General features: G+C 44.6%; 1 protein-coding gene across 7 annotated transcripts in view; it reads left to right on the top strand.

Moving 5' to 3' along the window:
• The window catches only part of TSPAN8 (tetraspanin 8), a 219,432-nt gene that overhangs the window by 154,380 nt on the left and 52,108 nt on the right, over positions 1–12,944 (top strand). For all 7 annotated transcript variants that reach the window (XM_038756599.1, XM_038756598.1, XM_038756604.1 and 4 more), the window contains 5 exons: positions 5,481–5,543; positions 8,157–8,294; positions 10,419–10,493; positions 10,577–10,684; positions 12,774–12,911. In XM_038756599.1, the coding sequence (XP_038612527.1) occupies positions 5,481–5,543; positions 8,157–8,294; positions 10,419–10,493; positions 10,577–10,684; positions 12,774–12,911 (522 nt within the window). The remainder of the gene's footprint in view (positions 1–5,480; positions 5,544–8,156; positions 8,295–10,418; positions 10,494–10,576; positions 10,685–12,773; positions 12,912–12,944) is intronic.

Raw genomic sequence — 12,944 nt, 5'->3', positions numbered from 1 at the left:
CACACACTGTTTTTCCCCTTTTAGACTGTGAGCCCACTGTTGGGTAGGGACTGTCTCTATATGTTGCCAATTTGTACTTCCCAAGCGCTTAGTACAGTGCTCTGCACACAGTAAGCTCTCAATAAATACGACTGATGATGATGATGATGATCCCATCTCCCTGCTCCCATTCTTGGTCAGGCTCCTGGAAAGCGGAATTTACCCCCTCCGTCTTCGCTTTCTGTCCACGAACTCCATCCTTGACCCACTGCAGTCAGGGGCTAGATCCCTGAGAGAAGCGGCGGGGCTCAGTGGAAAGAGCCTGGGCTTTGGAGTCAGAGGTCGTGGGTTCAAATCCCGGCTCCGCCAGTTGTCAGCTGTATGACTTTGGGCAAGTCACTTCACTTCTCTGTGCCTCAGTTCCCTCATCTGTAAAATGGGGATTAAGACTGGGAGCCCCGCGTGGGACAACCTGATCACCTTGTAACCTCCCCAATGCTTAGAACAGTGCTTTGCACACAGTAAGCACTCAATAAATATGACAACGGTGAATGATTGATGATCTTAAAGAGTGCTGTGTCAGTGGGATGAAGGGATAATAATATAATAATAATGGCATTTATTAAGCGCTTACTATGTGCAGAGCACTGTACTAAGCGCTTGGGAAGTACAAATTGGCAACATCTAGAGACGGTCCCTACCCAACAGTGGGCTCCCAGTCTAGCGGGGAGATAAACATTATTAGGAATAAATAAATTAGAGACAGATGGGCTGGGCTTTAATCCACCATATCTCTGACATTGTAGACCACTCCGTCCACCTTGAAACACTCTTAGACCTAGGATTTGCTTACCACCCCTAGTCCTACCTCCTTCCCCTCCCCACAGCACCTGTATATATGTTTGTACAGATTTATTACTCCATTTATTTTACTTGTACATATTTACTATTCTATTTATTTGGTAAATGATGTGCCTCTAGCTTTAATTCTGTTTGTTCTGACGACTTTGACACCTGCCCCCATGTTTTGTTTTGTGTCTGTCTGCCCCTTCTAGACTGTGAGCCCATTGTTGGGTAGGGACCGTCTCTCTGTGTTGCCAAGCGCTTAGTACAGTGCTCTGCACACAGTAAGCGCTCAATAAATATGGTTGAATGGATGAATGAATGGTACTAACTGGCTATCCTTTTGCCTCTCCGAGTTCTCTTACTAAGTTTTGTTGAGTGGCTCGTCTGCCACTTTCATTCCCTAACCGTTGGGAAGTCCTGAAAGACAGCCAGTAGTATAAATAAATAATTAACAGATGTGTACTTAAGTGCTGTAGGCCTGAGGGTGGGGCGAACATCAAATACCCAAAGGGTACAGATCCAAACGCATAGATGATGCAGAATGGAGAGGGAGTGGGGAAAAAGAAGGCTTAATCGGGGAACGCCTCTTGGAGGAGATTTGACCTTAATAAGGTTTTGAATAATGATAATAATAGTAACAATGGTAGTATTAGTTCAGCTTATCAAGCATTGAACTAAGCACTGGTTTAGAGAGTGGTGGGCTGGCGTATATGAAGGGGGAGGAATTTCCAGGCAATAGGGGGGGCGTGGGAAAGGGGTCAGTGGCAAGCTAGATGATATTGGGGCACAGTGAGAAATCCGGCGCTAGAAGATGGGCTGGGCTGTGCGTGGGCTTTAGTAGGAGATTAGTAAGGTAAGAGAGGAGGTTGAAAGCTGACTGAGTGCTTTAAAGCTGATGGTAAGGATTTTCTTTTTGATGCAGAGGTAGACAGACAACTACTGGATCATCTTGAGTAAGAAGATGTGGATTAAATGTTTTTTTGGTTGTTTTTTTTAATGAAAAATGATCCAGGCAGCAGGAGGAAGTAAGGACTAGAGTGGGCAGAGACAGGAGGTAGGGAGCTAAGAGAGGAGGGAGAAACAGTAGTCAAGGCAGGATAGGGTAATAATAATAATAATAATAATGATGGCATTTATTAAGCGCTTACTGTGTGCAAAGCACTGTTCTAAGCGCTGGGGTGATACATGGTGATCACATTGTCCCACGTAGGGCTAACAGTCTCAATCCCCATTTTAGAGACGAGGTAACAGAGGCTCAGAGAAGTTAAGTGACTTGCCCAAGGTCACACAGCAGACATGTGGGGGATCCGGGATTAGCACCCATGACCTCTGACTCCCAAGCCCAGGCTCTTTCCACTGAGCCACACCGCTTCTCTAAGTGCTTGGACCAGTGGAGAAGCAGTTTGGATGGAGCGGAAAGGGGGGATTTTAGTAGTGTCGGGAAGGTAGAACTGACAGGATTTATTTGAGAATTGAGGGCAACAAAAGGTCACAGGCTTGTGAGATGGAATTGTATCCGTAGGCAATCACGGTATTGCCTACAGTGGTGCGAAAAATGGGGACGACGGGGTTTGGGTGGAAAGTCTTCTAGACTGTGAGCCTTCTAGATTGTGAGCCCGTTGTTGGGTAGGTACCATCTATATATGTGGCCAACTTTAGTACAGTGCTCTGCATGCCGTAAGCACTCAATAAATACGATTGAGTGAATGAATGAAAGCTAAGGATTTCTATTTTGGATGTGTTTTAGTTTGTGGTGATGACAGAACATCCAAGTAGAGGTGTCCTGAAGGCAGGAGGAAATGTGGGACTGCAGGGAAGGAGCGAGATCAGGGCTGGCGATGGAGATTTGGGAATCATCCACGTAGTGATGGTCGTTGAATCCATGAGTGAGTGAGTTCTCCAAGGGAGATGGACTGAGAACAGAGCCTTGAAGGGTTGCCAGTGTTGGAGGGGCAGAGGAGAAGCATGCAAAGAGACTGAAAAGGAGCACTCAGAGAGAGAGGAGGAGAACCAGGAGAAGACGGTGTCACTTGAACCAGGTCATAATTCCGTATAAACTCATTTTGGGCAGGGAAAGTGTCCACCAACTGCATTGTAGTGTACTCTTTCAAGTGTTTAATACAATGCTCTGTACACTGTAAGTCTTCAATAAATATCATTGATTGACTGATATTGTGTGGAGAATAAGGGTCAGATCTGGCAAATATAGAGAAAACTGAGGATTTAGTGGTTAGAATGTGTGAACAACAATCAATCAATGGTATTTATTGAGCATTTATTCGTGCAGAGTAGTGAATTAGGAGAATAAGGGTTGGATCTGGCAAATATAGAGAAAACTGTGAAGATTTAGTGGTTAGAATGTGTGACAAACAATCAATGGTATTTATTGAGCATTTACTCGTGCAGAGTAGTGTATTAGGAGGATAAGGGTTGGATCTGGCAAATATAGAGAAAACTGTGAGGATTTAGTGGTTAGAATGTGTGAAAAACAATCAATCAATGGTATTTATTGAGCACTTATTCGTGCAGAGTAGTGTATTAGGCACCTAAGACAGTGAGGAGTTGAGTTTGGTGCCCATATTGATGGCTTGTAAGACGGGGAGGATGTTGGTATTATCAGTTGGAGATACAAAAGGTGGTTTGGTTTTTTTTAATGGTATTTACTGTGTGTCAAGCACTATTCTTAGAGAAGCAACCTGGCTCAGTGAAAAGAGCCCGGGCTTGGGAGTCAGAGGTCATGGGTTCTAATCCTGACTCCACCACATTTCTGCTGTGTGACCTTGGGAAAGTCACTTAACTTCTCTGGGCCTCAGTACCTCATGTGTAAAATGAGGATTAAGACTGTAAGCCCCACGTGGGACAATCTGATCACCTTGTATCCCCCCCAGCACTTAGAACAGTGCTTTGCACATAGTAAGTGCTTAACAAATGCCATCATTATTATTGATGGTATTTGTTGAGCTCTTACTGTATGTCAATCACTGTTTTAAGCGCTGGGGTAGATCAGGTTTATCAGGTTGCATCCCATGTGGGGCTCACTGTCTAAATTAAAGGGGGGGGGGGAGGATTTAATCCCCATTTTGCAGATGAGGTAACTGAGGCCCAGGGAAGTTTAATGATTTGCCCAAGGTCGCAAGGCAATTATTAGGACAGGGAATAGAACCCACGTCTTCTGGTTCGCAGACCCATGCTCTTTTCACTAGTCAACACTGCCTGAGACTATTACTGTTGATAGTTACTTTTGTAGCCTTCCATATCCTTAGTACAGTGTCCACAACTCACTAGGCACTCAGTAAATTCTGTCGATGGATTGTTTGAGTGGGTCACCTTATTGTTATATTCACAATAATTGTAATAATCGGGTTCACAAGTTTACGGACAATGAAGGGCCTAAGAAAATGCTTATTTCTTTTGAGAATTGAATGTAGATTTTCACAGTTATGGCAGTTCTAAAGAGTTTCTGCTGTGTAACTGCAACAATTGTTCTTTGTTCTGGTTTATATTTAAGGGTAACTGTAGCAAAATGGTATGCCGTAATTGTGATAGACAAATCTAATTGGTTTTGAGAAGCAGCGTGGCTCAGTGGAAAGAGCACAGGCTTGGGAGTCAGAGGTCAGGGGTTCTAATCCCGGCTCTGCTGCTTGTCAGCTGTGTGACTTTGGGCAAGTCACTTAACTTCTCTGGGCCTCAGTTACCTCATTTGTCAAATGGGGATTAAGACTGTGAGCCCCACCTGGGACAACCTGATCACCTTGTATCCCCCCCAGCGCTTAGAACACTGCTTTGCTCATAGTAAGTGCTTAACAAATGCCACTATTATTATTATTATTTTGTAAAGAAGTTTAAATGGTGTACTCCAGTACTGAGTATGAGCCCTTGGTTCATTCGTTGCTTGTGGTCACAATCTATATCCAAAAACCCTGAAAGGCCAGGGTTTTATTTAGATGAAGAAAAATGTGTTTCTCGCATTATGAGTTTGCTGGCAGTTGCCCAAATTAAATAACCTGGTAGAGTCATTATGATGGTTAAAGATTTACTAGGGGAGGGGAGGCAGGAAGGGGACATGCAAGCGGGAAGGGTTGGTATGAAGAATATTGGAGCGGGGTTAGAACTAAACAAACACGTGAAAAACATATGAGGAAACTTCTCTGTTCACAAACTATTAGTTGAGACATAGTTATATATCAACCCCATTTTGTCCATGTCCTGATGTCTTCTTACTTCTTCTACTACTTGCATCTTGACTGAATAATTTGCAGATTGTTAGCCGTTCCATCGTTTGGTTGTTTGAAGATAACTTTTAGAGGTGGACCCCTGGTACTGGTAAAGATATTTGTCTTTAAGCCAATGGGACTGATCACCGGCTTATTGCGGTCTACTGAAAACCTCATATTTGGAATGGAAAGATTGGGAAACTGGTCTGTACCAGGGGAGATACTTTTGCTTACCAATACATAAATAGGTTGTGCTTGGAACCTAGAAACCTGCAAAAAAAGACATGGACAATGACGTTTTTGTAGTTAATTTAAATAAGCCACACCAATAATCTGAATGAGTATTGACTTGAAAGAGATATATTTACAAGCATTTGGATGTGTGGTTGGGAATTGTGAGTTTGCTCTGGTTGTGTTCTAATAGAATCCTTTTTCTTCCAGTTATGTGGTTCTCTTATCCTGGGAGTGTCAGTATGGCTTCGTGTAAGCAACAGTGGTCAAGAGGTAAGTTAAATTCTTTTGGGGGACAAAAGGAATTTGTATCCTACAACATAGGGATCCAAAATTCCCGTCTCTTCAGACTAGAAAATCTGTGTTGGTACTTTTCGCTATTCCTCTGGAGTACCGATGCCTGGATGGAGGGAAAGCCCAAACTGATTTGTTACACATAAGCTTAGTGCAACCAGGGAAACTTCATTGCTTGAGCCAAAAACCTATCAGCCGTCAGTCGGAACTCTCTCACTGGGTCACCGATCTGGGCCCTGAATTGCTGAGCATCGGTAACTATATCCGTATATTAATGCCGTGCTTCGGTCCACTAAAGATTCGCCTCACTGGTCTCTCCAGCATTTCCTCTCATTTACTCTTTTGTGAAGTTATGTCTCAGTTATTGTAACCGTAACCCTGTGTAATTCTGCAACGTGGAAACCTGTGAGTTCGGCTAGTGCGTGTCTTGCATTATGAAACACTGCGACGTAGAAGTTAGGGGGAGGCATCTACTACAGGTATCGGACGAGAGTCTGACCCTCCCCATTGGCTGTGCACCTGGGCTTTGTTCTTTTTGCACTATAGAAACTACTTTTGGTGTTTAAAAAAGAGGGATATCTCCTCTTAACTAACACCATTAAAAAGAAACACACAACCCCCTGGCCATAAACAAGGGTGGCAGGGCAGGTGAGTGGAGGAGAGGTAATTTGTATGAGATTGAATGTAACTCCAGCATTAGTAGAAAGATAAGATAACCCATCTATTCCTGCCCCACCCAATAGTTCTGCAGGCAACTAGCTAGCCTATTTCAGCAATCACTTTCTCCTCAGCGACCAGAACCAATTGCCATGAAAATCTAACTGAGGCAGTTTCCTGCCTGGGGCAGGACATGGTGTGTTGGTGGGGTGAGGGATTGTCTCCTGACTTCCCCTCCTTCCAGAGTGTGATGGACAGCTAGTGCTCTCCTGTCTGTCTTTTATCGCCTGGGGTAATAGTGGAGCTCATTTGTCTATTAGTGCTCATGAAAATTACATTTTCAGTTTCCAGTAGGTTTAAGTAGGTGGGTAGACGGAATCCAGAGAGGTCAGATCAGGTCCTTTTTGGATGCTAAGGCAACTGACTCCGTATGCAGAATTTTGGCCCATTTAAGATGTGAGTAGGCTGCATTATTTGGCTGGCACGGTGATTTCGTTTTCCCTGATGGTGGCTTACTGGTCACAGACCAAACCCCAAACTTTACTTAAGAAATTACACACACTGGACGGATTAAAGGAGAATTTCTATCCCTTTGAGAGTGCATTACTTCTCAGCAGGGAATAAGTGAATTAGGCATCAGACAACCTGCCCCAGTTAAGAGACTTGAGGCTACGTATCCTGTCTGTGTTTAGTCTTTATCGGAGGACATATTAGTGTTGGCGAAATAGATTTCCCGTGAGCTGTATCAACTATCTGCAAAGGTAGGCACAAAGGAACGACGCGTGGGCAGAAGGCTGAGGGCCAAAGAGGGAAAGCAGGGGTCAAGATGGTGAGTAGGGGCAGTGATTCCACTTGGGATTGACAAACTGGAAAAGCAGAAGAAAGATAAAAGGGGGAAGAGGATTCTTTCCCATAGCGTACAGCCACGCCCAGTCGTATTTTAGACTGTGAGCCCACTGTTGGGTAGGGACTGTCTCTATATGTTGCCAACTTGTACTTCCCAAGCGCTTAGTACAGTGCTCTGCACACAGTAAGCGCTCAATAAATATGATTGATTGACTGACCAGTTGGCTCCACCGATTGATGGCCCTTTTCTTTTGAAGAAAGTTTAGTCTTCCTTGAATTCTACAGATAGTCACTGATCCAAATCAAGACAGCCCTACTGTGAATTATCCCAAGATACAGACCTAGACTAGACTGAGAAGCAGCGTGGCTCAGTGGAAAGAGCTTGGGAGCTAGAGGTCAGGGGTTCTAATCCTGGCTCCGCCACTTGTCAGCTGTGTGACTTTGGGCAAGTCGCTTTACTTCTCTGTGCCTCAGTTACCTCATCTGTAAAATGGGGATTAATACTGTGAGCCTCACGTAGGACAACCTGATTAGCTTGTATCTACCCCAGCTCTTAGAATAGTGTTTGGCACATAGTAAGCACTTAGCAAATGCCGTTATTATTATTATTATTAACTCACAGAGAAGACTCACAATCCTTTGCTCATGTCATGATCCTTCCTCTTCGCTGATCCACCTCCGACTTTAAAATTCCTTGGGATATTTTTTTTAATGGTACTTGTTAAGCGCTTACTTAAGCAGTTACTGTGTGCCAGGCACTGTACTAAGTGCTGGGGTTCACAGCCCACATGGGTTTCATAGCTTGTCCCTATTGTACAGATGAGGTAACTGAGGTAAAAAGAACTTAAGTAACTTGCCGAACTTCACACAGCAAATAAGTAGAAGAGCTAGGGTTAGAACCCAAGTTCTCTGAGTCCGAGGCCTGTACTTTTCCCACTAGGACACACTGCTTCTCTGTTCAATTTAGCCCTTAAAACTTGCTTAGCAAGTATGTCTTGCATTTCGCACCTCCACATTCTGTAGCAAATAACTGCTAATAAAAATGAGAGATGATTTGGAATCTTTGACCAAACTGCTTCTTGCTTTCAGTTTCTGAAATCAGATGTGTCCAAAGCGGATCTGTATCCTTTGATTGACCTACTGATTGCAGTGGGCACCACTATCATGATACTGGGCTTCCTCGGCTGCTGTGGAGCAGTGAGAGAAAGCAAGTGTATGCTTGCCCTGGTAAGTTTAAAGATCAAACAGCGCACCGTATTGCTCCTCTTGTTTCCTTCCCAGAATCAATAGGGCTTACAAAATGCACTGAACACCAGTCCTGTTTCTCGTTTCAAGGAGTGAATAATCAAACAAAGGAGTGTGAGAGGGAGGGCAGTGTAAACTTGATCGTCCTGGGGTGTAAGTCGGGGGGCAGTGGGCTACCCATTTTTGCCGACAGAACCATGGGGATCGCGGTGTTGGTTCGGATGCATTCATTCAGTCGTATTTATTGAGCGCTTACTGCATGGTGACTTACGTCTCTCCCCACTGAGCAGCCACCTATCTCTAATAGGGTCTGGAGACACTTCACTAGCCTAGGGGTCCGGAGTCCTTGTCTCAGAAGGACAAGCAGTGAAGTAGCGAGGCTTAATGGAAAGAGCCCGGGCTTGGGAGTCAGAGGTCGTGGGTTTGAAGCCCGGCTCTGCCGCTTGTCAGCTGCGTGACCTTGGGCAAGTCACTTAACTTCTCTGTGCCTCAGTGACCTCATCTGCAAAAAGAGGATGAAGACCGTGAGCCCCATGTGGGACAACCTAATTACCTTGTATCTACCCCAGTGCTTAGAACAGTGCTTGGCACATAGTAAGTGCTTAACAAATACCATTATTATTATTATTAGAACAACTCCCTCCTTTCCAAATAGTACATAGTAAGTGCTTAACAAATGCCATTATTATTATTATAAACTTAATCCTGATCTTCGAGGAGCTTGCAGTCTAGTGGGGGAGGCCACCACTAAGATAAAATAATAATAATGATGGCATTTGTTAAGTGCTTACTACGTGCAAAGCACTGTTCTAAGCGCTGGGGTTGATACAAGGTAATGAGGTTGTCCCACGTAGGGCTCACAGTCTTAATCCCCATTTTACAGATGAGGTAACTGAGGCACAGAGAAGTTAAGTGACTTGCCCGAAGTCACACAGCTGACAAGCGGCTGAGCCAGGATTTGAGGGAAGTGATAGAGTATAAAGCGCACAAAAGTGCCGTGGGAGTTTGTGTACTTAGGAGTTTACTCAAGTACTCAAGAGTTGAAAATTTCGAGGTGGCAGAAAGGGAAGAAATAGGTGGAGAGATGAGACATTAAGTAGGAAAGACTTCTTGGAGGAGTCTAATATAGGAAGGGTCTTGAAGATGGAAGAGAAGTGGTCTGCTGGATGTAAAGAGAGAGCGAGTTCCAGGCCAAAGGGAGAGTGTGAGTGAAAGTTTGGCCCCAAAGGAGACAAGAACAAGGCACAGTGAGTAAAGTTGGCATGAGAGGAGCTGAAGTATAGTGGCCGAGGAGCAAAGTCGGTCAGTCGGTCGGTGTCCTGAGGGAGGGGCGGGCAGGAGGGCGGACGTCAGTTGTGCGGGGGTGTCGGCGGCGGCGGGACTACAGTCCCACCGAATTATGGCTCCAGTTTAGTTTCAAGCGAAGTGACAGACACCACACAACAAGCTTTCTGGTGCTACCAAAATGTTTACAACCAACCCCTCTGTAAGGTCTGGAATTTCCAGGCTCCTCCGAAAGAGGAAAAAACGCCTTTTCCCGGAGTCCTTCCGTTCTCGCCTGTCCCGCCGTCGACCTCTGGCCCACGTCATCCCCCTGGCCTGGAATGCCCTCCTTTCACACATCCGCCAAGCTAGCTCTCTTCCTCCCTTCAAAGCCCTACTGAGAGCTCACCTCCTCCAAGAGGCCTTCCTAGACTGAGCCCCTTTTTTCCTCTCCTCCTCCCCATCCGCCCCACCCTACCTCCTTCCCCTCCCCACAGCACCTCTATATGTGTTTGTACAGATTTATTACTCTATTTTACTTGTACATATTTACTATTCTATTTATTTTGTTAATGATGTACATCTAGCTTTATTTCTGTTTATTCTGATGACACCTGTCCACATGTTTTGTTTTGCTGTCTGTCTCCCCTTTCTAGACTGTGAGCCCGTTGCTGGGTAGGGACCATCTCTATATGTTGCCAACTTGTACTTCCCAAGCTCTTAGTACGGTGCTCTGCACATAGCGCTCAATAAATATGATTGAATGATTTAATGAATAACTAGTAGGGAGGGAGGGATTGAATGAGAGGAGGTCACATTCCATTTTTTCTTTTTCCATTCTAGTTTTTCGCCGGGTTGCTTCTGATCCTGATTCTCCAGGTAGTGGCGGGAGCCTTAGCTGTCACAAAAAGACCTGAGGTGCGTACCTCGATGCTGTTCGAACACCTAGACTATCTGAAATATCACTTCAAGGTTGACGTTCTTTCTACATTCATTTACAGATTGAACAGGCTTTTAACAAGACCGTCGAAGAAAAACTACCGCTTCTGCTAATTGTGGGGGCTGAGTCTGAAAAATTTCAGGGTCATTTAAAAGAATTTCAGAAGAAGGTAAGCAAAACCTTCTGAAAGATTCAGGGAGGTCCTCGCCTCCCATCTCTGTTCACCTAGTGTTAGAAAGAACTTAAGCTCGGAGTAGCCTGAACTGTCCTGGACCTTTATAGGCTGACCAGGCCAGTTCATTCATTCAATTCATTCAATCGTATTTATTGAGCGCTTACTAAGTGCAGAGCACTGTACTAAGTGGTCAAGAGCCCGTTCCATATCCTGTAAATGGGATGCCATGACTATCTGGTGAGCCTGCCGTAAATCAGTCAGTCCTGAGCTGTTTCCTAACTAGACTGTAAGCCTGTTGTTGGGTCGGGACCGTCTCTATATGTTGCCAACTTGTACTTCCCAAGTGCTTAGTACAGTGCTCTGCACGCAGTGAGCACTCACTAAATACGGCTGACTGAATCAGTGTTCTAGACCATAAATCCCAGAATACTTGAGGGACTCAGTTTCCCTTACCCTTGTTCTCACAGTGTTGGCGACTTTTGCTTATAGAGGCAGCCTAGCCAGTGATCCCACATGCTCTAAGCCGGCTGACTACTGGGACCAAAGTGGTTGTCTCTGGAGAAATCCTCCAAAACTTGCTCTCCTCGTTCGGTCAAGGCCCCTGCCTCTTCTGCTCATCAGCTGTGGCTGACTTATGTACATTGCCAAATTTCTGAAGTGTTTGGCTACAGAATTGACTCCACCAGTTGTCAGCTGTGTGACTTTGGGCAAGTCACTTAATTTCTCTGTGCCTCAGTTCCCTCATCTGTAAAATAGGGATTAAGACTGTGAGCCCCACGTGGGACAACCTGATCACGTTGTATCCCCTTTGCACCTAGTGAGCGCTTAACAAATACCATCATTATTATTGTTATTATTTGGGAAGGCGAAGTTTGAAATTTACCTGGAATGTATTGAGTGGCCTGTCAGAACTGAATTTCTCACTTTCTCTTTTTATAAATGAAATTTTTGTCCACCCTATAACTGTTCTGTTTTTTGTGAATGAGTGGTTCTGAAAGCCAGAAGAAATTGATAGATCGATAGTATTGACTGATTCACTGTGCACAGAGCATTATATTAAGCACTTGAGACACATTGGTGGATATGTTCTCTGCCCATAATGAGCTTATAGTCTATAGGGGGAGGTGGTGAATGAATATGGTTGCAGATAAAAAGATTGAACGCTCCTGAGTGGAAGTGGAAGTGAAACTGTGGAAGTGGAATCTATGGAAGTGAAACTTCACCGGCTGAATGCTGTTGGCTTGATTGCTAGGTCCCTGAGGTTTACCTGGATCTGGCCCAACCCATGGGGACTGGGTGAATGTCAGATTCACGAGGGGCCATCTCCTATTCATTGTAATCTCCCCCGCTGGTATCCCTGGGCCTATCAAACAGTGACTTGGACATTTCAGGAGGTCAGTGGGAATGTAGCAAGCCCAAATGGTGCCTCAGTTTCCAGTATTTATTGCTCTCTGAAGCTTCCTGTGCTGGAGAGGCAATACACAGTTGGGAAGTGTGCTTGAATGACTCTGGGCCCGATGCCTCCATGGACTATTCCCAAAGGCCAAAGGTCGTCCTGTCAGTCCGGAGACCTGGCCAGGTATTCATGTCCAGTTATATTCTGTGATCATGAGGAAACTGACCTCAAATGGATTTCGTAACCGTCTCTCGATTATGTTCTGCTAACATTAACTTCTACTGGATTCTAACATTTGCTAGAAGAGGGATATCAATGAATGTCAATTCACGGACATTGCCCTCTCTTTATTCTCCTCTTATCTCAGTCTATTTTGTGGGGGTTCTCCTAAGCAAAAACTCCTCACTATTGGCTTCAAAGTCCTCCAGCACCTTGCCCCCTCTTACCTCCCTTCTCTCCTTCTATAGCCCAGCCCACACATTTTATTATTTATATTAATGTCTGTCTCCTCCTCTAGACTGTAAGCTCCTTGTGGGCAGGAAATGTATCTATCAGCTCTGTTATGTTGTATTCTCCTAAGTGTTCTGTACACAGTAAACACCCAATAAATTTGATAGATCGATTGACATCACTAAATACATTTTCTACTTTTAACAGTTCTTCTCAAAAACTCTTTTTTTCTAACAGTATAAATGCTGTGGCTTAGTCAGAGGATACGAAGATTGGGGAGATAACTTTAAAAACAATTATGAAACCTGTAAATGTCCCCTGGAGAGTAAAGACACATGCTTCCAGTGGAAGGAAGACATCTATATTTACAAACAGGTGAGCCCTGATTTGGATTAGATACAGTTACGG

The sequence above is a fragment of the Tachyglossus aculeatus genome, chromosome 14 (genome assembly GCF_015852505.1).
Source record: "Tachyglossus aculeatus isolate mTacAcu1 chromosome 14, mTacAcu1.pri, whole genome shotgun sequence".
Lineage (NCBI taxonomy): Eukaryota > Metazoa > Chordata > Mammalia > Monotremata > Tachyglossidae > Tachyglossus > Tachyglossus aculeatus.
The sequence above is the reverse complement of the archived record's forward strand: the minus strand, read 5'-3'. Positions and strand labels throughout refer to the sequence as shown.